This window comes from Heterodontus francisci, chromosome 30 (assembly GCF_036365525.1).
Source record: "Heterodontus francisci isolate sHetFra1 chromosome 30, sHetFra1.hap1, whole genome shotgun sequence".
Classification (NCBI taxonomy): domain Eukaryota; kingdom Metazoa; phylum Chordata; class Chondrichthyes; order Heterodontiformes; family Heterodontidae; genus Heterodontus; species Heterodontus francisci.
The window spans coordinates 47,082,409-47,108,476 of record NC_090400.1 but is presented as its reverse complement, the minus strand read 5'-3'; the positions used below and the strand labels follow the sequence as shown (position 1 = coordinate 47,108,476).

Here is a 26,068-nt window from a genome sequence, read left to right as displayed (position 1 = left end):
CATACAAATTAGGAGTTGTAGGCCATTCAGCCCCTCGAGCCTGCTCTGCCATTCAATAAAATCATGGCTGATTGGTTTGTCTCGAATTCCACACTCCCATCTACCCCCAATAATCTTTGATTGCCTTGCCTAGCAAGAATCTATCTACCTCCACCTTAAAAATATTCAATAACGCTGCCTCCACTGCCTTCCGAGGCAGAGAATTCCAAAGCCGCACAACCCTCACAGAAAAAACTTCTCGTCTGTGTCCTAAGTGTGACCCCTAATTTTAAAACAATGCCCCCTAGTTCTGGACTCAACCACAAGAGGAAACATCCTTTCCACATCCACCTTGTGAAGACTGCTCAGGATCTTATATACTTCAATCAAGTCTCCCCTCACTCTTCTAAACTCTAATGAAAACAAGCCCACAGTCCAACCTTTCCTCATAAGACAACCTGCCCATTCCAGGTATCAATCTAGTAAACCTCCTCTGAACCGCCTCCAATGCATTCACATCGTTCCTTATTTCTTATCCCCTCACCCACCATTGGAAAATGGACAATATGCAATCTCCATCACCCTACTTTGGCAATGTGAGAGTTGTTTCCTCACGAGTCATTGCAACACAGGAGACCACCATTCAGCCTATCTAGTCTATGCCAGCACTCCGTAGAGCAATCCAGTCAGTCCCATTTCCCTAGTCTATCCCTGCAAGTTTTCCTGCAAGTGTCCATCCAATTTCCTCTGGAAATCAGAGATCGTCTCCGCTTCCACCACCCTCGTAGGAGCAAGTTCCAGGTCAAGGGAGAAAAAGGAAAGGAGGAAGACCTTTTTGACCACTTTCCCCAAGCTACCCTCTCTCACCTTCCAATACCTAGGCAGGGAAACAGGGATTTGGCTTAATGTCTCATCCAAAACATTGCACAGTACATAGTGCAGCATTCCCTTAGTACTGCACTGAAGTGCCAGCTGAGATTACATGCTGAGCCCATGACTTAGCCAGGCTCAGTTCTGTTCCTCCACTGGGACATTTCACTTCCTGCTGAGCTAGCTCTAATCCTGCTCTGGATGCCACCGAGTGTTCTTTGCTTTGATGCTACACACTTGCTTCCCACGGCTATTGTCTCTGCTCCATTCGTCCTTCAGAGCTCCTATATCACCATTCACTGCATTGGGTTAAACTGGATCTTCAAGCTCCTGCTTTCAATCCTTCCTGTCTTACAGCTGTTACCCAGGCTCAACCTCTGCAGGCTCATGGTCAACACGCTTCCTCAGCCCTGATTCCACTGAACAAATTCTACTAGCACCTCCACTGATATCCCCTCAAACTCCTGGATGCACTCCCCCTCCACAAATGACAAAGTGGACATTTACTCCTGGACTGCTACAGTATGCCGATTAGCCAGTGTGATATAAAACCAATATTGTACATTATAAAGAGATGGTGGCATAGTGGTAATGTCATGAACTAGTAATCCAGAGGCCCAGCATAATACCCTGGGGAACACAGGTTCAAATCCCACCATGACATCTGGTGGAATTTAAATTCAATAAATAAATACATTCAATTAATTAACAAAAACCTGGAATTGAAAGCTAGTCTCACTACTGGTGCCATGAAATTATTATTGTTGTAAAAACCCATCTGGTTCACTTATGTCCTTTAGGGAAGAAAATCTTCTGTCCTTATCTGGTCTGGCCTATATGTGACTCCAAACCCACAGCAATGTGGTTGACTCTTAACTGCCCTCTGAAATCCTCCAGCAAGCCACTCAGTTATCAAGGGCAATTAGGGATGGGCAACAAATGCTGGCCTTGCCAGTGGTGCCCCCATCCCATGAAAGAATTTTTAAAAACTTGAAAAGCAAGTTTTAAATATCCCAATAGACCAGACTGCAGCAGACTTGCCAAGATACCATACATAATCTCTAGTGTTACTATTGCCTTCTCTCCTCCTTTCCATGAAGCAGATCAGTCATCGTAGTGTTTTTGTCCATTTGTCCATTAAATAGTATTACATACAGTGCATTTTACATAGTGCACCACACAACTATTTATACTTGTATATGTCATACAAACATGTAGCTGTTCTGACAACGCTATAATTGTTTATAGTCTCCTTGTCAGTGAAGACAACTTAGGTTTGAGGAATTGCAGGTGTTTTGCTAACATGGGGCATAGCACACAAACTGCCACATATGACTTTTTCTACTTATTTTTTCTTTATCCCAGTTTTTTCCCTTCCTTTCCAAATGAGTCCATTTACTGCAGGAGAGTGGTTTCACTGCTGTTGGCATCTTGTAATTCATACGGAAACCCCAACAGTGAGAATCAGCAGATTCTTCACTCACAGGAAGGCATCACAGCCAAATTCAATCTTGTGTTTGTCCGATGTGAACGTACCTAAAAGGGGTTGTTGGCTAACCACTAGGAGTAGGAATGTTGCCCATTTTTCCCTCCCTAACCCACAGGCATTGAGATCAAGCGTAACATACCCAACACCATCCTGCTTCAGAACGGCTAACTCGGCACAGATTGCAGATCAAACTGGGGAAGAGCTTGGTCTGCGTGGCTGCTTTATTCATTTGAAAAGCTTTTTGAGCCAATTTGGGGGCGGTGGGAAGGCTTTTTGCACTGTACTATTTCACATATACTCTATTAACTGGCAGCTACACCTACTGTAGTTTCAGGAGGGGTCATTTCTACCTAACTCGCCGGGTGGGAAACTGACAGGATTGAATTGGTTGCCCATCTTACACCTCGCCCCATTGAAAATAAATGATGCATTCGTTTTTTTCTTTTCAGTAATGCAGGATTTCCTGCATAGTATGTTGCATTACTTCCAAGTTACCAGTAAAAACTTTCATAAATGAAAAATACTAAGTTTAGGGGAAAAAATCTTCTTTGACACCAAGATAGTTATAAAATTACAACCTTGCTCTTTAATTGCAGCTGGGGAATGAATGCTCCTTTCACTGTGTGGAAAAATACTTAGTGAGCCCTATAGTACCAGTGACCCAGCCTGCTCAGTGTGCACAGGAAATGCATTCCACTGAGTGGGATTTTCCACATTCTCAAGGTAAAGGAGCGAGACAGCCACAAGCCATAACCAACACCTAAGAATGTCTGACTACCACTTCTGATTGCAGCACAAAAAGCAATCCTTTCTATGCTTAATGTGCATCTGGGTATTAAGAAACATGCACACAACCATTTTTTTTCCTGGAACTATTCACAAGATGAGATATATTTGTTCTTACTCACTGTAATATTAGATCCCTCGGTACAAACCTCTTGACCTTCTGGTTTCTAAAAGCATTAAATTTCTTGCATTCCTGCATGCCACATACTCTTCACAATGTTGTTTGGGATCTACTTCCAATTTTAAATGGCTGGGCACTACAAAAAGCCAGCCATTATAAACACCATATTTTCCAGGGAAAGAATGATACGTGGAGACAAAGAATCCTTTTTGCAAGTCTAAATTTGAACATTTCTTCCAACCAAAATCCAATTTCAACCCCCCTCCCCAACAAATATTTCCACTCTCCTGCTCTTACCATTTCCTACAATGCCACTGTGATAGCTTAGGCAGGGCAGGAAGTATAAAATATAGCCAGGTGGTGGGGCTTTGGTATGGGGCATGATGTCACCAGTGAGCTGAGAGCAGGTCGTTCGCCATGCTTGCCATGAAGCAAATGACCTGAAAGACATTCAGCCCCACTTCTCTTTCTCCTTCCCTTCCTCTACTGCTCCTCCCTCCTTCCAAAAAAAAAAATCAATGAAGCTGGCATAATTAACTCCAACAGGCAGCCTCCTCACAAACTGCGCGAGATTTCAAAGAAATAAAAATCAAAGGAAATTTCAGTAACCTTGTACTACAAAAACAGACCTACTCCCTATTATCCTAATTTACAGATTGGAACCTGCACTGAAAATAAAAGCCAAAGTGCAGCCGTTAGAGTATCAGATTCGGAAAACACATCACAATTTGGTTTGCATTGGCTACATGTACCTTAGTTGCAAATAAAGGTCAAATTTCTATATGTATTCTTGGAGACAATAGGAAGAAATAAAAAAAACGTTAGTTTTTTTTAAACTACATAGATCAAGTTATTTGAAGTTCAGATATAACAAGTTACCAGAACACATTTGGTTTTAGTTAATTGCGAAATTTGATGAACTGGCGAAGGAGGACAAAGCTTCTTGATAAATAAGAACTGTACACACTGTGAAGCCTCAGTAAATTTTGATTCCAAAGTTACTTAGGTTTAGACGTAAATCCACACTAATTTTTCTGGTGTTATGCTGCACGATTGAGTTGTGACAATGTGGGAAGTCACCTCTGCAACCATGGTACCCAATGATGAGCCAGTCTGACCAAGCTCTGCTCTGTACTACTCATTATTATTTTCAATATTTTTAATCAATTTTTTTGTGTTCAAAAAAGACATTGTGTACCACAGGTGTCCAGCATGCATTCAAGTTCAAGTACAGCACAAATCAGATGCAGGGTAAAACCCTCAATAACTATCACATAACCAAAATCCAAATTCAGAAAAGTATATCATACTGCACCACTAATATTTCTAGTCATCTGCAGCTTCTCTGAAAAGAAACTGTCAATGTGTTGCCAAACAGTGCCTAAATTATGAGTAGTTTTGCGCTGTACGCTTAAACCTATTTAGCTTTGCTAAATTCATTCCGCAACAGCCCACTGTATCTTGCACAGAAAGCAGACTTTCATCCCATCAATTTGGCTGGATTAAATCGGAGTTCCAGCAACGAAGTCACAGTGTTCTAACTTGCTTTACTACTCAGTGCCCTGGCTATTGCACTGGGCAATAAGGGCCAGTCTGTTAGTATGACGTGATCACAATTAGGTTTATCCTGTAGATTCTGGAACTTTAAGGCCTGCTGTAAATAGGGCCTTTATATCAATAGCATAGAGAATGGAGTTTCCTAGTGTCATACTCTATTCCCTAGCAAAAATCAGTAAAGTTCCCTTCTTGATGGGCAGGGGATGTGAGAAAAACTTGGTTGTCCTCATTCTTCAAGATTAATATTTATGTAGAAAGGCATACGAACATCGGCTGTGAACTCAATTTATATTTTCTACTTTTAATTTGCAACCAAATTTATATTCAGATCAAAATTATAGTGGATTGCAAATAATCCAGAAAGAGTGACTACATTTTTGTACCTACCACAGAATATTCACGTGCCTGTAGAGTGTTTTGTTGTTAAAAAAAAAGAGTACTTTTTCACCCCTCCCTCCTCCTCTGCGGTCTCCCTACATCAGATATATTTGCCAGTCAAGAGATAGAACTACAGCTATTCGTCTCAGATTTTCCCTACTGCACTACCACATAATACAATCCTTGAGCAGACAATTATTTTAAATATAGGAATTGCATTTTAGAATGAAACATTATAAAAATTAGAGAATACTTCAATGGTCAATTTAATTCCACTGCTTCCAAAAAAATGCTCCATGTTAGCCAGGCATATCTCTGTGGGGCCCTTTGACATTTACAAGAATCATTAGCGAAAAGTAACAAGGTGTTAAGAGATGTGTTGAAAGAGTTTCATCCATCTTGTCAGCATCGACCTTATTTAAGTAGCTTGCCATTATTTTACTCCTGTTACACTATTAAATTTAAAGCAGTTTTCTTCTTTCCAAATGAAACTAGGTGTTTTTTTATAAATTTTACTTTCCATTTATGTAGATCATCACAACCTTACAATTGCATGGCTTCGTGAACAGCTTTACTCCTCGTACACAATACAAAGTAGCATCTGGCTTTAATGAATGCTAGGGTTACATGTGGTAGGTGGTCTTTGGACAATACACAACAGACAGGCTCTTATCCATCTTGTAGGACTCTGGATATTCCTCATTTTGAAAACCTAATTCAATCATTTGGCTGAGATCACAATATATGAAACTTTTAAGTATATTAGCTGATTGATTTGTAAATTTACTGGGAAATGCAGAACTGAGCCATACAGTACAGGAAATCCCAGGTTAAAATGTCAGTACATGCCTAGTTTGCTGATCTCAGCTGGGATTACCGTATAATTACCCCCAGTAATTGGACATGGGGAGGGAATGGATTCATAAATCCGGTTCACAATCAATATCCATAAGTGCTCATAAACCAAGTTCATGATCAATATCCATAAGATCACCCATAGGTGCAAGTATGCAGACATTAGGTAGTGACAGGTCAAGCTTAGCTATGAAGTGTCAGCTGTGGTTCAGTGAGTAGCACTCTCGCTTTTGAGTCAGAAGGGTTGCGGGTTCAAGTGCTACTTCAGAGACTTGAGCATAAATCTAGACCCACAGTCCATTGCAGTACTGGCATCTTTCAGATGAGATGTTAAACTGAGAGCGCATCTTCCCACTCAGGTGCACATGAAAGATCCCACAGCACTATTTCGAAGAGAGTCGATAGGATCATAGGAAATAGGTGCTGGAGTAGGCCATTCAGCCTGAGAGCCTGCTTCGCCATTCAAACAGATCGCGGCTGATCATCGACCTCTATGCCATTTTTCCCCACTATCCTCATATCCCTTGATGTCATCAATATCCAGAAATCTATTGATTTCAGTCTGGGACATGCTCAATGATTGAGCTTCCACAGCCCTCTGTGGCAGAGAATTCCACAGAATCACCACCCTCTGAGTAAAGAAATTCCTCCCCACCTCAGTCTGAAATGGTCTACCCCTTATTCTGAGACTGTGTCCCCTGGTTCTAGACTTAGCAGCCAGAGGGAACATCCTATCCACATCTATCCCGTCACACCCTGTAAGAATTTAAGTTTTAATGAGGTCGCCTCTCATTCTTTGAAAGTACAGAATACAGGCCCAGTTTCTGAAATCTCTCCTCATAAGACAATCCTGCCATCCCAGGGATTAGTCAGGTGAACCTCCATTGCACTCCCTCTATGGCATGTACATCCTTCCTTAGATAAGGAGACAAAAACTGTACACAATATTCCAAGTACGGTCTCACTAAGGCTTTATACATTTGTAGCAAGACATCTTTACTCCTGTCCTCAAATCCCCTTGCAATGAAAGCCAACATACCATTTGCCTTCCTAATTGCTTGCGGCACCTGCATACTAGCTTGTTAGTGACTCATGAACAAGGACACCCAGGTCCCTTTGGACATCAACACTTCCTAACCTCTCACCATTTAAGAAATACTCTGCCTTTCTGCTTTTAATACCAAAGTGGATCACTTCACACTTATTCACATTATATTCCATCTGCCATGTTTTTGCCCATTCACTTAGCCTGTCCAAGTCCCCTTGAAGCCTCCTTGCATCTTCCTCAACTTACATTCCCACCTAGTTTTGTGTCATCAGCAAATTTGGAAAATTACTTTTTTTTTTAATTCATTCATGGAATGTGGGAGTCAGTGGCTAGGCCAGCATTTGTGGCCATCCCTAATTGCCCTCGAGAAGGTGGTGGTGAGCTGCCTTCTTGAAAGGCTGCAGTCCACGTGGGGTAGGTACACCCACAGTGCTGTTAGGAAGGGTGTTTCAGTATTTTGACCCAGCGACAGTGAAGGAACGGCGATATAGTTCCAAGTCAGGATGGTGTGTGACTTGGAGGGGTACTTTCAGGTGGCGGTGTTCCCATGCATTTGCTGCCCTTGTCCTTCTAGGTGGTAGAGGTCGCAGGTTTGGAAGGTGCTGTCTGAGGAGCCTTAGTGCATTGCAGCAGTACAGCTTGTAGATGGTACACACTGCTGCCACTGTGCGTCAGTGGTGGAGGGAGTGAATGTTTGTGGATGGGGTGCCAATCAAGTGGGCTGCTTTGTCCTGGATGGTGTCGAGTTTCTTGTGTATTGCTGGAGCTGCATCCATTCAGACAAGTGGAGAGTATTCCATCACACTCCTGACTTGTGCCTTGTAGATGGTGGACAGGCTTTGGGGAGTCAGGAGATGAGTTACTCGCCGCAGGATTCCTAGCCTCTGACCTGCTCTTGTAGCCACGGTATTTATATGTCGACTCCAGTTCAGTTTCTGGTCAATGGTAGCCCCTAGGATGTTGATAGTGGGGGATTTAGTGATGGTAATGCCATTGAATGTCAAGGGGAGATGGTTAGATTCTCTCTTGTTGGAGATGGTCATTGCCCGGCACTTGTGTGGCGCGAATGTTACTTGCCACTTATCAGTCCAGGCCTGGATATTGTCCAGGTCTTGTTGCATTTCTACACGGACAGCTTCAGTATCTGAGGAGTTGCGAATGGTGAACATTGTGCATTCATCAGCGAACATCCCCACTTCTGACCTAATGATTGAAGGAAGGTTACTGATGAAGCAGCTGAAGTTGGTTGAGCCTAGGACACCACCCTGAGGAACTCCTGCAGTGATGTCCTGGAGCTCAGAAGATTGGCCTCCAACAACCACAACCATCTTCCTTTGTGCTACGTATGACTCCAACCAGCGGCGTGTTTTCCCTGATTCCCACTGCCTTCACTTTTGCTGGAGCTTCTTGATGCCATACTCGGTCAAATGCTGCCATACGGTCAAATGCTGCCTTGATGTCAAGGGCAGTCACTCTCACCTCACCTCTGGTGTTCAGCTCTTTTGTCCATGTTTGAACCAAGGCTGTAATGAGGTCAGGAGCTGACTGGACCTGGCGGAACCCAAACTGAGCGTCACTAAGCAGGTTATTGCTAAGCAAGTGCTGCTTGATGGCACTGTTGATGACACCTTCCATCACTTTACTGATGATTGAGAGTAGACTGATGGGGCGGTAATTGGCCGGGTTGAACTTGTCCTGCTTTTTGTGTACAGGACATACCCGAGCAATCTTCCACATTGCCGGGTAGATGCCAGTGTTGTAGCTGTACTGGAACAGTTTGGCTAGGGGCTCCCACATCCAAATCATTTATATAGATTGTGAACAGCTGTGGCCCCAGCACTGATCCTTGCTGTACCCCACTAGTAACAGCCTGCCATCCTGAGAGTTACCCATTTATTCCTACTCTTTGCTTTGTCTGTTAAATTTTCAATCCACAGCAGTATATTACCCCCAATCCCATGTACTCTAATTTTGTTTACTAACTTCCTGTGTGGGACCTTATCAAAAGCTTTTTGAAAATCCAAATACACCACATGCACTGGTTCTCCTTGATCTATGCTGCAAGTAACACCCTCAAAAAAAATTCCAACAGGTTTGTCAAACATGACTTCCCTTTCATAAATCCACGTTGATTCTGCCCAATCATTTCATTATTTTCCAAGTATCCCTGGCGTCCTGGCCAATATCTAATCCTCAACAAATATCACAAACAGCTTATGTGGTCATTGTCACAATGCTGTTGGTTGGAACTTGCTGTGTTCAAATTGGCTGCCGTGTTTCCTACATTACAATAGCCACATTTCAGAAGTACTCTGTTGGTTGTAAAGCACTTTTAGACATCCTGAGGCTGTGAAAGACACACAAATGCAAGCCATTCTTTTTCTGAAGTCTGTCAGTCAAATATCTTGACGACATCGAGAAGGGCGAGCGTACCATTCATTTCAATATCTCCTTATCGACAACTTCAACAGAGGCACTGCATGTGTTTTCTGAACACTGGAGTACATAGTCATACAGGCACAGAAATCTTGAGGATGGAGTTGGCGACTTCAAAGGAGGATTATCCCTCCTTTACCACTCTATCGGATTTCCCTAGGAAGATTAGTTCCCACTGATCTCTGCAATGACTTTCATTTCCTACAGGGATTTGCCACAATGCTCTTCTGTGTGCAGGGATGTATAGCTATATTCTCTTGCAGCAACTCAGACTAATTTATCAGATTGACTGGGACATGCTGCACACGGTCATACACACACCTTTGCCATCACAGAAATAATACAAGGAGGATTTACCAGCCCTGTACACCAAGAGGACTGATTTGCTTTAAATGGTTTAAAAATACACAAGCAGAAGTTTCAAATATCACATTTAATTTCCTAATAATCACTCCAATGTTAATTTGTCCTCGCAAGAGGTGAAAGGTCTCATTCAAAAGTTGCCAGGGCAACAGTTGAACTCCTTTTCACCTTTAACCCATCATTTCCACATATCCATTCCAAAAGTATTGGTATTAGTGATAAGCACTCTACATGTCAACCACCACCATCTGGTTCTTATTCACAGCAAAAACAATCTACAATATACCAAACTCAAAAGGTGGACGTTACTCTTGATGGTTTCCGAATCCAACTTCAAAAGAGATGTCATTAATAATTTACGGTTGCAATGTGCTCGGTTTAGAACTTTTGGTTCAAAACATACATTCCCTGAATGTTTCTCTCTCACTTTCACTCAAAAATACTGTTTCAATTAAATTAAATAAAAACACAATTTAATCGGACCTATAACGTATCTTAAATGATATGCAAGTAAGATGACTTTAGCAAAATCATTTGAAAACAAAGCATGCGGTAGCCACAACAGGTGAGAGAGAGAGAACTGTCTTAAAAAAAATTATGTCAACTTTGTGACTGGAAATCTTGACTGCAAAAAAAAACTAACCTTAGGTGATTTTGTACTCAAAGAATGAATTTTGAAGCAATTGTGAATTTTAACTTTCCCAACAACTATGCATTTGCAAATCTGCAGATTAAACAGTCATATGTAACATTTTAATGATAATTTGATCCTCACACTGACATAGTCATTTCTATGGCTGATCGGCATCATTACTGTAAATATCTCAGTTAACTGCCAATCCCCAATTGCTGCCAGCTACGTGTTGAACTGCTCCAATTTATGATCCTTCCAATCTGCTGCTCATAATTTGCTGGAATTAAAAGGAAATTGGTTCCACTTCAGTTTCATTCCCAATCTCCAGTCCATCGCTTTTCACTGCCAATGAGACTGTTAGAATATTGCCTGAAGAACCAACTTGGCTCCTCAGAGCCTAAGTTCACTCCTTTGTGAAACTATAAAGGCTTCAGCTATTCCCTGTCAGCCTATCGTAGGAGAATGCCAGTGCTATGGATACTTCCTTATAGGAGCATTAGCCCTCATTCATATTCTCCATTCAACTTTCTGCAGGGAATCAGAAAGAAACAAAGAAATTACCAGCAATGAAGGTGTAATGCAGCAAAACACAGGAAAGAAAGTCACAAGATCTGACCATATTTAACTCGAGCCCATTCCTTCCACGGCCCATATACATATTCCTTGTGAACCTTGCCAAATTTAAACTGGAACAAAATTTCACCTATCTTCCTCCAAAAAATCAATTATACGTCCAGAATACCTATCTCATCTTACATCCTATATCATACATCTAATGCCAGCTGCCGTATTTGGTCTGCTATTTCTGTGGTCCCTGCAGGTCAGGAACCAGTGTTCCTCCCAGTGTTTGGTCATATCTTCACTTCACTTACCCACCATTCTGTCTATTACCAGATATTTATGCAGATCTTTTTTCAAGCTATTTATCAATACAATATTTGCCTTATCTCGAAGAGCTTGGGAGAGGCAGAGGGAAAGGATGTGAAATTCCCTCCAATCTCAGCATGCTTCGTGCTGGTTAATTTTTATATTTGTGTCCTCAAATTTGCATTTATATTAAAGCACAGATCATGGGAGAATTAGCTAACTATGCCATTCTCCCATATCTAGCTTTGTGCAGTGCAACTGGTCATCTTATATGCTGGGCACACAACACAAAAATCACCATTTTGTGAATGCGCCGACAAGCTGTAATAGTTTGGCCAGTGCCCATATACGAGTACAGAATTGAGGTATGCGCGTGTGTCATGATATCAATGTTACCATCAAAATTAACAGTGTCACACTCCACAAAAACTGGCGACAATCAGGCTAATCCAGTTTTAAAATATTCAGGTTGTTGAAAAGCTCATGTAGAACCTGTGCAATAGGAACACTCATTTTTCAAAGATTAGACCAGGAGATAATTACTTTAATAGCAAATTACAGCTCAGCAGGCTGTTTAAAATCTGATCTTCAGATGACTGAGAACCCTCATACCTTTTTTAAAAAAAAAGTCATGTTCTAAAAAAATTGTTTCTTTACTGTCTACAATCCATGCATATCCAGAAGAAAACATAATGCTTTCCAGGTTACAATAACACTCCTTGGCATTGTATTCACAAAAATTCTGTGACCCTTAAGTTACAATGACCACCATTGAGAGAATTGAAATGGTCTTGTATATACAGAAATTATGAATTTAGTGTTGTCACACAAGCCTTGCTTCAATCCATCACTTGGATATTTTTAAATTTTTGGAACGTTCTTTACATTATCATGGCCATCTTTACTCCTATGAAACTGCTGGATAATTCCTTGCACACATCTGTATCAATTACATTTAGTTCTGACTTGCATTTATACAAAGCTCATTTTCTACATCATATTTCCACACTCAGTATCTCTTGGTATCACTCCACAGGACAACTGGGTCATTTATGTTCTTGTCCTCAGTCATCATTCTTGGCCACAATGCTGCACATCAATAGGAGGTTTCACATTCCACCGTATGGCACTTCATTACCTTAGCAACAAGAATGTTTTTTTTTTATATAACATTGGCATAGTCACAAGTTCTAAACCAGACATCACTCATTTAACAACCTTACAGTCCTCATAACAAAAAGGCAGTGCACTCTTGAATTTAACTCATCTAGAAGTGGAACTAAATATATTCCGACTACTTTCTGAAAGATCAGGATTTTCCTTGGGGGAGCGAAATGTATTTTATCCTTCCAGAGAAACTTGCCAGCAGTTACACAAAGAACACATTGCATTAATATGTAGAATCATTTCCCCATTTCTCCTGGTGACAACATGCCGACAAATGGTTATATGGGTGTCAGCCATTACCCAGTCGCTTGCCCAAGTAGCCACTCTTGATGTGCAAGCAAAGGCAGGCAGTATCAGTTGGCTATTTAACTGTGGAGAGGGGGCATCAGAGCCAAGACTGATCCTATTCTTACATGTTTGCACACTGATGTTCCAGGAGTGGGAATTGTTTCTCATTTTTACCTCCTCCCCACCCCAGGCTTACTAAGCCCAATTGTAGAGCCTCTCAACTAACTCAGTAAAGACCCTGGATTGAACCCAGGCCCTTCCTAGTTTAATATCACACCACATTACTCCCTAGACCACCAGAGGTGCCCCAAGTACGCATCTTTCTTCCAACTTGGTAATCAATTCTACAATGCGGCCAATTTTTCCTTTCATTTGGACTCCTGGTTAGCTGGGATGATAGAACCAAAACTAAATGTATTAGTGTACCAAACACTACATGGGAACAGGGTCTAACCACACAAGTATGAACATGCAAGAACATAAAAAAGCAGCAGGAGTAGACCATTTGGTCCCTTGAGCCTGCTCTGCCATTCAATACAATCATGGCTGATCTTCTGCCTTAACTCTACTTTTCGGCAAGCTCCCCAAATCCCTTGATACACTGAGGGACTAAAAATGTATCAATCTCAGCCTCAAATATACTCAATGATGGAGCATCCACAACCCACTGGGGTAGAGGATTCCAAAGATTCACAACCCTTTGAGTGAAGATATTTTTCCTCATCTCACTCCGAAATGATCAGCCTGTGTTCTAGATATCCCCAGCCAGGGGAAAAAACCTGTGTCTACCCTGTCAAGCCCCTTCAGAATCGTGTATGTTTCAATGAGATCACCTTTTATTGTTCTAAACTACAGTATAGATCCAATTTACTCAGCCTCTCATCATTGGATAACCCTCTCATCTCAGACCAACCTAGCGAACCTACACTGTACCATCTCCAAGGCAAGTACATCCTTCCTTAGATATGGAGACCAAAACTGCAAACAGTAGTCCAGGTCTCACCAAAGACCGATACAACTGCAGAATGACTTTTATTCTTGCACTCCAATCCCATTGCAATATAGGCCAACATGCCACCTGCCTTCCGCTACAACTTCAGTGAAAACGTTAATATGAAAAATACAAGATAGGAACTTAAAGAATTACATAACAAAATTTTACGTTTTAAGACTTATAACTAAACTAAAAGAAATTCCCATGAACTAAAGCAGTACTTTGTAAGTAGCAGATAACGCAAGTAACATTTGCGCCACACAAGTGCCGGGCAATGACCATCTCCAACAAGAGAGAATCGAACCATCTCCCCTTGACATTCAATGGCATTACCATCGCTGAATCCCCCACTAACATCCTAGGGGTTACCATTGACCAGAAACTGAACTGCAGTAGCCATATAAATACCGTGGTTACAAGAGCAGGTCAGAGACTAGGAATCCTGCGGTAACTCACCTCCTGACTCCCCAAAGCCTGTCCATCATCTACAAGGCACAAGTTAGGAGTGTGATGGTATACTCGCCACTTGCCTGGATGGGTGCAGCCCCAACACTCAAGAAGCTCAACACCATCCAGGACAAAGCAGCCCGTTTGATTGGCACCCCATCTACAAACATTCACTCCCTCCACCACCGACGCACAGTGGCAGCTGTGTATACCAGCTACAAGATGCACTACAACAATGCACCAAGGCTCCTTCAACAGCACCTTCCAAACCCGCGACCTCTACCAACTAGAAGGACAAGGGCAGCAAATACATGGGAATACCACCACATGCAAGTTCCCCTTCTAGTCACACACCGTCCTGAATTGGAACTATATCGCCATTCCTTCATTGTCGCTGGGTCAAAACCCTGAAACTCCCTTCCTAACAGCACTGTGGGTGTACTTACCTCACATGGACTACGGCGGTTCAAGAAGGCAGCTCACCACCACCTTCTCAAGGGCAATTAGGGATGGGCAATAAATGCTGGCCTAGCCAGTGACGCCCACATCTCACGAATGAATAAAAAAATTACAAAGAAAGGTACTTTCTTTACTTATTAAAATATTTGAAAACCTCACTACACTTTTTGATGATAAAATCCTTTGCTGTTAAAAGTCCCAAATATCTCCCAGTTGCAATGGGTTGGAACTCCCAGACATTTTCAAAAACCAATGTCCTCTTCACTCACTTCTCTGAGCACTTTCGGCCTGGACATCCGTGAATAAAGTGATTTTTGGTGATTTTGCTGGTCTTCTACTTCTCTGCAATTTTCAGCTTTCAAAACAGGTTCAAGTCTTCACAGCCTTTCGCTGTCTCAGGGTTCTGAGAGCAGGTGCTCCCTCTCTCCCACTGCCACCACTGGTTGTCTTCCTTACAGCCTTCGAGGCTGCAACCATTAGGTTCCCTTCTTACAGCCTGTCGTCCAAAAATCTGTTAAATTTATCTGGACTCAAAAGTCAATAGCTTATTATTCTGTTCCAATATGCAAAGTCCAGAAGTCTGGTTTCACAGAGTCACCTGGGCCTTACATTGTACCCAGGTGTTAACAGCTGCTTGGTACATTTGCATCTTCAGTATCACCAACTCTTGCTGACAACCCTAAAGTCTGGGACAGTGAAACCCATTGTTCTTCAGGTGCTACCCCTGCAGTGTTTTTTCAAAAAGAAATCTGTGTTCTCTGTTGTCCTGGTAACCAAGATTTCTGTCTTGTCCTTTAGCAGAGTGGATGTGAGGTCACCTGACTTCCAAAACTCTATCTTAAACTTTTAAAAATCAGTTTTTAAAGCATAATCATGTTACAAAATCCGACGTTCATAACACCTTCCTAATTACTTCCTGAACCTGCATGCTAACTTTGTTTCTTGTATGAGTACACTCAAGTCTCTTTGAATAACATTTAACAGTTACACACCTTTAAAAAAATATTCTTTTTTATTCTTACTACCGAACAGAATAACCCCACACTTCCTCACATTATACTCCACCTGCCACCTTGTGCCCACTCACTTAACTTGTCTATCTATATCCCCTTGCAGCTTTCTTTGTGTCCTCCTCACAGCCTACATTTCCACCTAGCTTTGTATAGTAAACAAACTTGGACACCTTACTCCGTCTCTTCATTTAAGTCATTAACATAGATTGTAAACAGCTGTGGCCCAAGCACTGATCCTTGCAGCACTCCACTAGTCACAGCCTGTCAACTTGAAAATGCCCCATTTATCCCTACGCTCTGCTTCCTGTCCGCTAACCAATCCTCCATCCATGCTATTACTCCCAACTCAATGAGCCTTTATCTTGTGTTATTAACCTTTTGCGTGGCACCTTATCGAATCCCTTTTGGAAATCCAAGTACAACTCATCAACTGGCCCCCTTTATCTACCCTAATAGTTAAATCTTCAAAAAACTCCAATAAATGTCAAATACCATTTCCCTTGCATAAAACCATGTTGATTCAGTCTAATCTTATGATTTTCTAAGCGCATTGTTAAGACTTCCTTAATAGTAGATTCCAGCATTTCCTGATGACTGATATCAGGCTAACTGTCCATATACTCGCTCCCTCCTTTCTTGAATAGTCAACTCCATCACACTAAAAGTACCAGTTCTACCTAGTAACAGGGTTGCTACCCCTATTGAAATTTGTTTAAAAAGATGCTTTTTCTTTATTCAGCATACACTGTTGGTGGCAGAATCTTATTAATAAATGAGAGTTTGAGACACAAGTTCTTTTAGGGTACCTTGGTGTGTAAAAAAAGACCCCAAACATTTTCATATGTTCCAAATTTTAAATCTCATTATTGTTATATCCAGCATTTCTTCAGCACTCCGCACATACCACAAGGCATTTCAGCATATTTTACAGGGGATGGATCCAAGAAGGAGGGAAAAGGGGAGAGGGGGATTATGAGGAGCAAAAGCATGATGAAAGAAGGGTGGTTAGGAGGCTTCTGAATGCAATGAGAGGGGTGACAGATTGAAGGTGCTGAGGGAAGGAGCCCCAGAAGGGGCGGTGTGGCTGAAGCATCAACAACTTGCATTTATATAGCGCCTTTAATGTAGTAAAGCATTTCAAGGGCCCAAAATCTGAGAGAGGAGATATTAGGACAGATGACCAAAAGCCTGGTCAGAAGTACGTTTACTAAAGAGAGAGGAGGGTGGAAAGGTGGAGAGGTTTAAGGAGGCAATTCCAGAGCTTAGGGCCTAGGCATCTGAAGGCATGGCCGCCAAAGTTTGAATGATTAAAATGAGAGATGCGCAAGAGGCCAGAATTGGAGAAGCATAGGGATCTTGGGGGGGTTATAGAACTGTAGAAGAATACAGATAGAGGGGCAAGGCCATGGAGGGATTTGAAAACAAGGAAGAGAATTTTAAAATCATGGCATTACCGAACCAGAAACCAATGTAGGTCAGGGAGCACAGGGGAATAGGCGATTAGGGCTTAATGCGAGTTAGGATACAGGCAGCAGAGTTTTGGGATGCGCTCAAGTTTACGGAGGGTGCACAATGGGAGGCCAGCCAGGATAGCATTGAAATAGTCAAGTCTAGAGGCAGTCATAGAGTTGCAGCAGCAGATAGGCTGAGGCAGAGGCAGAGTCAGGTGATTTTACAGAGATGGAAGTGGGTGTTCTTGTTGATGGAGCGGACATGTGGCTGAAACATCAACTGCCGCTGATGTAGCAGAGGGAGCAGGAATTGCTACGTATGCCAGTAGGAGCAGAGTGCGTGTTGGCACATATCGGTGGAGATAAACACAGTCATAAGAAGAAATGAGGCCATCTAGGGATTTGAAAATGTGGATGAAATTCAATGTCAATTTTCTGAGGCATAGGAAGCCAGTGAAGCTAAGAAAATACTGGTGTAATGGGAATGTGGTTGAGACACTGAGCCATAGTATGTAGAGGAATTGCAATTTATGAAATGTGTGTGTGTCCAATTAGGGTTATTAAATATGGTATAAATCATGGCACAAGCAGATAACTCAATGGTGACACTGGTAGAGGCCTGGGACCAAACAACCTGCCTCCCTGATCGGTATTAATATATGGCACAAACAGCAGCTGGAGTGAGAACATAAAACAGGGAAAAGAGAAACCTAAAATGGGAAGGAAAGAACATATTTTTCTAAATAAAAACAAAAACTTGGGTAACAGTGCAAACCAAGGGAAAATAACATCCATGTGCTCATGTAAATACAAGTATGGTGGTGTAGTGATCATCATACTTGGCAGGTATCGCAGAAATTGGTAGACCCGCGGCAAGGTGCAACAATCAAACTAGTTCACTAATGTCCTTGAAGGAAGGGAACCTGCGTCGGTGGTCAATCCACTCTGTGGTGACCAAGCAAACCACTCAATTGTGGCAACAGTCCAACACACCAAGGAGTGGGTAATAAATGTAGGCTTGCCAGCATCAATTTAGATGCAATGGCATTTTTTTTTTAAAGTAGGTAAAATACCAGTTTGCCATCAGTGTAAATTGAACTTTAGCCAATGTAATGTGATGTTTTGGGGAATTATTGTAGGAATTGAAAGTGTAACTAGCACAAATACCAGTAGGAACAAAAAAAAATTAACTGCCTGTTCCCGACATCAGGATTTGTAGAAGAGTCGTTTATTCATCACTCTAAAACCAAATGGAATGTTGTCACCTCACAGTTAATTCAACAATGGAAGCTCTGTTCTGAGTGAAACCCACATCTGGAAGCAGTAACATGTGTGAAGACAGTCCAGTAAACTGATCCGCTCCTCGTTTGTTTTTTTTCTTGGTCCCGTTTCCTGCGGGATTTACACTACTTCCAGAGATGGTACAGTTATCAGGGCCAGACCGGGGTCTCAAACAGCTTTGCACCAACTACAACCTCACCCATCCACAGATGCTCTGCAGCTTCCTCCTGTCATTCTATTTAAATTTAAATAAGGCAAGATCACGAACATTGGCCCTCTCGGAGTTTGCTGGGTTGTACATGAGCCACTATATCAGCTCGAGAAAGTTTGTTCTTTGGTAAATGTGACATCTGCTGAGACACGAATTAATGTTGATACAGGGTTATACAGCCTTAGAGTCATTTACGTCACAGAAAGAGGTCATTCGACCCGTCGAGTCTAGATCAACTCTCCACGGAGCTATGCAGTCAGCCCCACTCCCAGGCTCATTCCTCCTTTGTGGGAGATCTTTTTTTTTAAGTTACACATAATCATTTACATCATTGTGTATCTCTGGTTACAAACTTATGCAATTCTATTGTGCTCCTTTAAATTCTTCACTGAGGGAGAACGTGATACTCCAAGCAGAGTCATGACAACAGTCAGTGCTACATGATCAAGCAATTAAAGTCCAGCTTGAGATATGAAAGATGACCACAGCAGTCTTGCTTCCCTTATCCCAAAGAGAAAATCTTACCCTGCTCCATCTAGCATATAATTAATAAGTACTCGAAAGGACCAAAAGGAAAGGGTGCCATTTATACTGTACAATATGAGACCATTAATCATCAAATATGCAATAGCTCCTTAGACCCAAATTATATTGTCACGCTTAAATTTGATTTTTGAGACCAGTTTCAAATTGCACACAGTTCCAACACTGATCCGACAAAGTACTCCTGTTTGCACATGGACACTTCAAAGCATTTTATTCATAACACAGTGGGTTCAGAACATGATCTGCCATTCACGCAAGCCCAGGAAACCAGAGTTACACAGCCATCTGTGAATTCATATTTTTCTCTGATGTCTTCAGCTTCCTGGAGTTTCATCCTTCATGCCTAGCGACCTACCAAATTCACAGCTGTGAAAAAGACGTCACAGACCATGAAATCCCAGGTCCTCCATGAAATCAGCCGTTTTGTGAACTTCACATGTTATACTGATTGGCATAAGGCTCAACTCACTGATTGGTAGATAAGAGAGGGCTTCCAGTACAGTTTTGGGGGAAGCAGTCTCGAGTGTTAGCAAACAAGTGAGAATGCCAGAGATAAAAACAAGAAATGCTAGAACCACTCAGCAGGTCTGGCAGCATATGTGGAAAGAGAAGCAGGGTTAACGTTTCAGGTCAGTGACCTTTCTTCGGAACTAGCAAATGTTAGAAATGTCAAAGGTTATAAGCAAGTGAGCCGGGGGTGGGGCAAGAGATAACAAAGGAGGTCTAGATTGGACCAGGCCACATAGCTGACCAAGAGGTCATGGAGCAAAGTCAAGCAATATGTTAATGGTGTGTTGAAAGCAAAGCATTAGTACAGATAGGGTGTTACCGAACTGAAGATTGAACAGCAGCAAGTACAAACAGGAAAAAAAACAGTGGGTAAGCAAACTGAACAAACTACAATGAAATGAAATGAACAAAAGAAAATGTAAAAAAGAAAAAAGAAAAAAATAACTAAAAATAAAAGTAAAATGGGGGGGCCAGTCATGCTCTGAAATTACTGAACTCAATGTTCAGTCCGGCAGGCTCTGGTGTGCCTAATCGGAAAATGAGATGCTGTTCCTCGCGCTTGCGTTGATGTTCACTGGAACACTGCAGCAAGCCCAGGACAGAGATGTGAGCATGAGAGCAGGGGGGAGTGTTGAAATGGCAAGCAACCGGAAGCTCAGGGTCCTGCTTGCGGACTGAGCGGAGGTGTTCCACAAAGCAATCACCCAGTCTGCGTTTGGTCTCCCCAATGTAGAGGAGACCACATTGTGAGCAGCGAATACAGTATACTACATTGAAAGAAGTACAAGTAAATCGCTGCTTCACCTGAAAGGAGTGTTTGGGGCCTGGGATAGTGAGGAGAGAGGAGGTAAATAGGAAGGTATTACACCTCCTGCAATTGCAGGAGGAAGGTGCCAGGGGACGGGGACGAGGTGGTGGGGGTAATGGAGGAGTGGACAGGGTGTCGCGGAGGAAACGATCCCTTCGGAATGCTGACAGGGGAAGGGAGGGGAAGATGCGACTGGTAGTGGCATCACGCTGGAGGTGGCGGAAATGGCAGAGGATGATCCTTTGGATATGGAGGCTGGTGGGGTGAAAAGTGAGGACAAGGGGAACCCTGTCACGGTTCTGGGAGGGAGGGGAAGGGGTGAGGGTAGAGGTGCGAGAAATGGGCCGGACACAGTTGAGGGCCCTGTCAACAACAGTGGGGGGGAATCCTCGGTTGAGGAAAAAGGAGGTCATATCAGAAGCACCGTCATGGAAGGTAGCATCATCAGAGCAGATGCATCGGAGACGGAGAAACTGGGAGAATGGAATGGAGTCCTTACAAGAGGTAGAGTGTGAAGAAGTGTAGTCCAGGTAGCTGTGGGAGTCGGTGGGCTTATAATGGACATTAGTGGACAACCTACCCCCAGAGATGGGGACAGAGAAGCCGAGGAAGGGAAGTGTCAGAGATGGATCATGTAAAGGTGAGCGAAGGGTGGAAATTGGAAGCAAAGTTGATAAAGTTTTCCAGTTCAGGGCAAGAGCAGGAAACGGCACCGATACAGTCATCAATGTACCGGAAAAAGAGTTGGGGGAGGGGGCCTGAGTAGGACTGTTACAAGGAATGCTTGACATATCCCACAAAAAGACAGGCATAACTAGGACCCATGCAGGTACCCATAGCAACACCTTTTACTTGAAGGAAGTGAGCAGAGTTGAAGGAGAAGTTGTTCAATGTGAGAACAAGTTCAGTCAGGCGGAGGAGGGTGGTGGTGGATGGGGACTGGGTGGGCCTCTGTTCAAGGAAGAAGCGGAGAGCCCACAGGTGAGAATGCCAGAATGAGCAAATCAAAAAACGGCCAAAACCATTACTGCAGCACATCGAGTGAAAGAACTTGGAAGCCAAATTCTGCATGTCGATGATGGTATACTGCTTTATACAAGCAATAATGTTTCATTGGATCACAAATAGGTAACAGTTCAGAACCACTTAAGAGTCCGAAAGCCATCGCAGCAGAAAGAGAGCATCCGACGCTGCACTGCTGGAAAATGAATAAAGAAAAAACTCATCTCTTTTTAAGAAGTCAACAGAGAGCTCAGAAAATCGTCAGTTGGTTACAATGGAACTGGCGGATGCTTTTGCAAACGCCAACATATCATTGGAAAAACTTGATCACTCAGAATGAAGATCCAGTTGCAGGTTGCTTTATGCTCACATTCAACCACTGACTTCAGTGAGTAAAGAATGTGACCTGTTTATAGTCCGCTTTTTACAACAGTTTTTGAGTATACAATAAATGCCATTTGAAACCAGAAACCTCCTTTATCTTTATTTTTGTTTTAAATAGATCATTTTCATGGTTTGTTGAGACACCGTGAAATTTACGATTTAAATATGTGAAATTGTGAAATTCACGATGCTTAAAATGCCGCAACCGTGAAATTTGTAACATTTGACTGAATTTGATAGGGCCCTACTCATGCCAAAGCAAAAACAGGAGTAGAAAAGCACAATGAATGATAAGCACAGAGATAATCAACAGGCCTTTGACTATTGCTTACCTGGCAATAAGGTTAAGATTGGACAAGTCTAAGAAGAAATTGTCATCTGTAAGTTTCTCCTTTTGTATATATAAAGATTCCCACTCACATTCTTTATCCCCTCAGACATCAGCTAAAAAGGCAAAGTACCCAATAAAACCCAATATGAAGCCACATATCCAGATACAGCACTGGAGCATTTTCCCAAATACGTGTGTATTCTATAATGAAGCAACAATTGCGGAACACAAGCTTTTAAAGAATTATTTCTCCCTATTCCTCTAGTTTTTCCTGCAGTCATATACTGGGTTATTCAACAATAAGAGCATCACACCCTTAAGCCAATGTGCATCCACAGAATTTCCAGCAATGCTCAGAGTAATCAGGAATGGGATCCTGGATAAATTTTTCCCTATGTAGCCTGGGGACATCAAGACCATTATATTGCTGTGGCTAAGATCAGCTAATTCAGGACAGACCAGAGAATATATATATCCCTACAAAACTGCTGCAAATGACTTCAGCTTTTCTGTTTAGCAGTGGCATTATATCACAATCTCTCATATTGTCTTTGTGTGCTTTCAAAGGACAAAGTATGGAAACAATTAAACTATTTCCACACTTTTCTTAGTATGTTGTCACTTGCATATGTAAAAACAATTTTAGGCCATAAATATTTATGACCTGCTCTCTATCATTTCCATTTTTAGTCTGCTTTCTTTTTTTTTTAAGACACTTCTACGTTAGGGCACTGGTGAGGCAAAGACATGGTTCTACCACTGCTAGCTACAATTAGGGAAAATAAATAATCCAAGCAGCCTTGTTTTAGCAGCAGCACAGTAACTTTTCCAAGGGGTCTCAAGGTGCTGCCAAATTCACCGGTTCCACTTCTGACTCACTGAACACAGGGCTCTGGTTTAGGGCACTAACATTATGGCATCAGTAGTATCCAAGCAGGCCAATCAAAATGCTTAGACTGAAAAAGTGGCCTGTAATAATATTAGGCTGCATGCATGTGCAAAAGGACCTTTGTATTCCTAAATGGTGTCCTGCGTCAAGTGGAGAAACAACAGAGAGCCATGCCAGGAGACAATGCTAATACCACTGTCCTGGAACCAGACCAGCAAGGGGAAAAAGACCCTTTAGTATTTCATTTTCACAAATGCAAGCTTGCATATTTTCACGAAGAATCTCAAACTACCGGAAGCTCCCTGTTTTAATAATGGGCCCCCAAATGGGAAAACCTTTCTCTATCTGTTTTTTTTGCACTGGCTTTCTTATAGAATATGAGCATCTCCATATGGATACAGAACAGCACTGGTCTGAAAGGTTTGGAAGAGATCAGAACACTTTGATTAAATTACAGCCTTAAAAATCACATATGCATCCAGCAAAACTGAAGAGACTGATCTCTAATGTTCAACAGATAAGCTAGGAGGGCTCTTCAGTCTCAGAAAGCAACCTCTAGTAGGAGAAACTTTCCGATCTATATATTTAAAAGCCTTGCATCTAGTACATGCTCACAGTGAAATTTCTTTCAAATGTGCCACATTTGGGACTGTGAGACACAAATGAGTGCTTAGCTGAAATAGGGTTTCAGCCATTAACCAACTGACTACATATGAGCCAATAAAAACCCATTGGATTCAACCAGTTAGTATCAATCTTGTTAACAGAAAACTGTACAACAAACTGGTTTACATCCTTATTATAAGCGATCAATACTGAACTAGCAAATAGCTAGACACCTCTTGTGTTCGGTTCCTGTGTCTGGCCACAGGAACCATGGGTAAGGGGTGGAAAATAAAATCCCACATTTTTTTTTAAATCTCCCAAAAAGTTAGTAATGATTGATATCTTGTTTGTCATATTGGATTCAAACAAAACTGTCCATAAGCAGCAACTGATTCTACCCTCCATCAAGTCAGTTTGCAGCTCCTGACTCAGGCATAACTCAATTAGAAATTTCAAGTGTTACATAGACTATAAAAGAGCAATCAAGAAATGTGGTTTTATACCTGTCGGCCATCTTGTCCTACATTGGTCTGTCCTCTCACTACAGTTCGAATGTTATCATCCAATCGCCTGTCAAAATAAAATACAAGATATAAAAATAATTTACACAATATTAATAGGTAAGTCATTTTGCCTGGTGCAACACCAAGAAGTTCTACATTTACTGGATACAATGCAATTTGTAGGCAAAGTACTGCAATCTTGCACAAGAAATCCTGAAAAATGCCAGTTTCAGAATAGATGGAAGGACACAAATTATTTGCCCATCCTGTTAATAATAAACATTATCAAAGGAACCAGAGACAGACGGGGATCACTCTTCAGATATTTACCATCAAGCTGTACCATTATTGTCATTTACAGGTTTCTTTGATGACATTTAAAAGCTTCCTTTTTTGTTCAGCTATGGAGAGTGATTATGAATTTGAATTTGCTTGAAATCATCAACGTACATGGGAAAAATCACAAATCGCCACTCATGGGCAGTTCAGTTAAAATCATTTAAGGAACCCTAAAAGGAAGCCGTGAGGTTAGAAAAATAACTGTTAGAAATAACATAGGACAGGAGAAAGTGACCATTTCATTCACAAATCTAGATGAACTCTTAACTGATTGTAACCTACAAGAAAGCAGCATATCAGTAATGACATACAAAATTACATCTGTGACAGCTTCAAGGATTCTTTGATCTTTGCCTTGACTCGATTGGCTGTGAAGCACTTTGGGAAAGTTTGAGGTCATGAAAGATGCTACATCACTGCAAGTTCTTTTAAGTGTAAGCCCAATTCAGTGTCATTCACACCAAAATACCAGCCAATACCTCATCTTCAGTGGTTAAAAACACACAGATCAAGAACTATTTAACTTTTTATTTCAATCCAATTTAGATTGCCGAAGGAAGGGACTTGCAAGACGACAATCTCCAAAACAGAGTTAATGTAACATGTACACCCACTTCAGTGAATTTTGAGTGATAATGGTGCTGGGGAATGGAATCCGTTCTTACTTTTGGAACCCAGTATTTCTATTAATTAGTCAGAGGTCAGATGCGGTACCACATTTAAGTTGCCCTTCCTTCTGTTTCCTTAATACTCAACACACAATCTCAGAAACGCTGCCCTATATTGTAACATTTGTATTTCCCACCCCAAGCATTCAGTAGCCTCACTGGGTAAGACTGCCAATTGGTGCTAAATTATAGGTACACAGTGGCTTTTTGCCTGTTGGGAACTTGGCAGACAGAGGCCAATCTAGTTACAATGTAGGACCCATGCAGCCAGCAGGAGGAAACTTGCATCCCACCAGTCTGAGCTGGACTAGAGCAAGAGGTCAAAGTTTTGCATGGTAACACACTCCCCCAAACATAAAATTTATATATACAGTCTGGTTCTAATTCTAAATGATTTATGTTGGAAGACTACTGAAAGGAAGCAAGCACTTGTATCCTAAGCATTTTTTGCAGCAGTGGAATGCAACACTGTACTGTCAACTGAGTGCGTAGGTGGAAACAGGATACTGGTGGAGACTACATCCTCCCTTGTGAAACTTGTCGATAAAGCAACAGAATTGTTGGTGGCTTGATAGAAAAAAGCAACATAAGCCCACCGAACTTTTTTGTTTTTAAATCATGTGCCTTGAGCTTAAATTCCTCACAATTCAATCAAATTAGTTATGACTAGTTCAGACCTGTTTTCACATGAATACATAAACAGCTTTCAGTCCCTTTCAGTATCCGCATTGAAAAAAACACTTTTTTAAAAATCCCATTGATGGAATTTTATGGATTAAATTTGTGTC

General features: G+C 41.8%; 1 protein-coding gene across 2 annotated transcripts in view; it reads right to left on the bottom strand.

Annotated features, from left to right (window-relative positions):
• Nucleotides 1-26,068, bottom strand: part of vps53 (VPS53 subunit of GARP complex) — a 258,571-nt gene that overhangs the window by 207,597 nt on the left and 24,906 nt on the right. For both annotated transcript variants that reach the window (XM_068010509.1, XM_068010508.1), the window contains exon 4: nt 24,274-24,340. In XM_068010509.1, the coding sequence (XP_067866610.1) occupies nt 24,274-24,340 (67 nt within the window). The remainder of the gene's footprint in view (nt 1-24,273; nt 24,341-26,068) is intronic.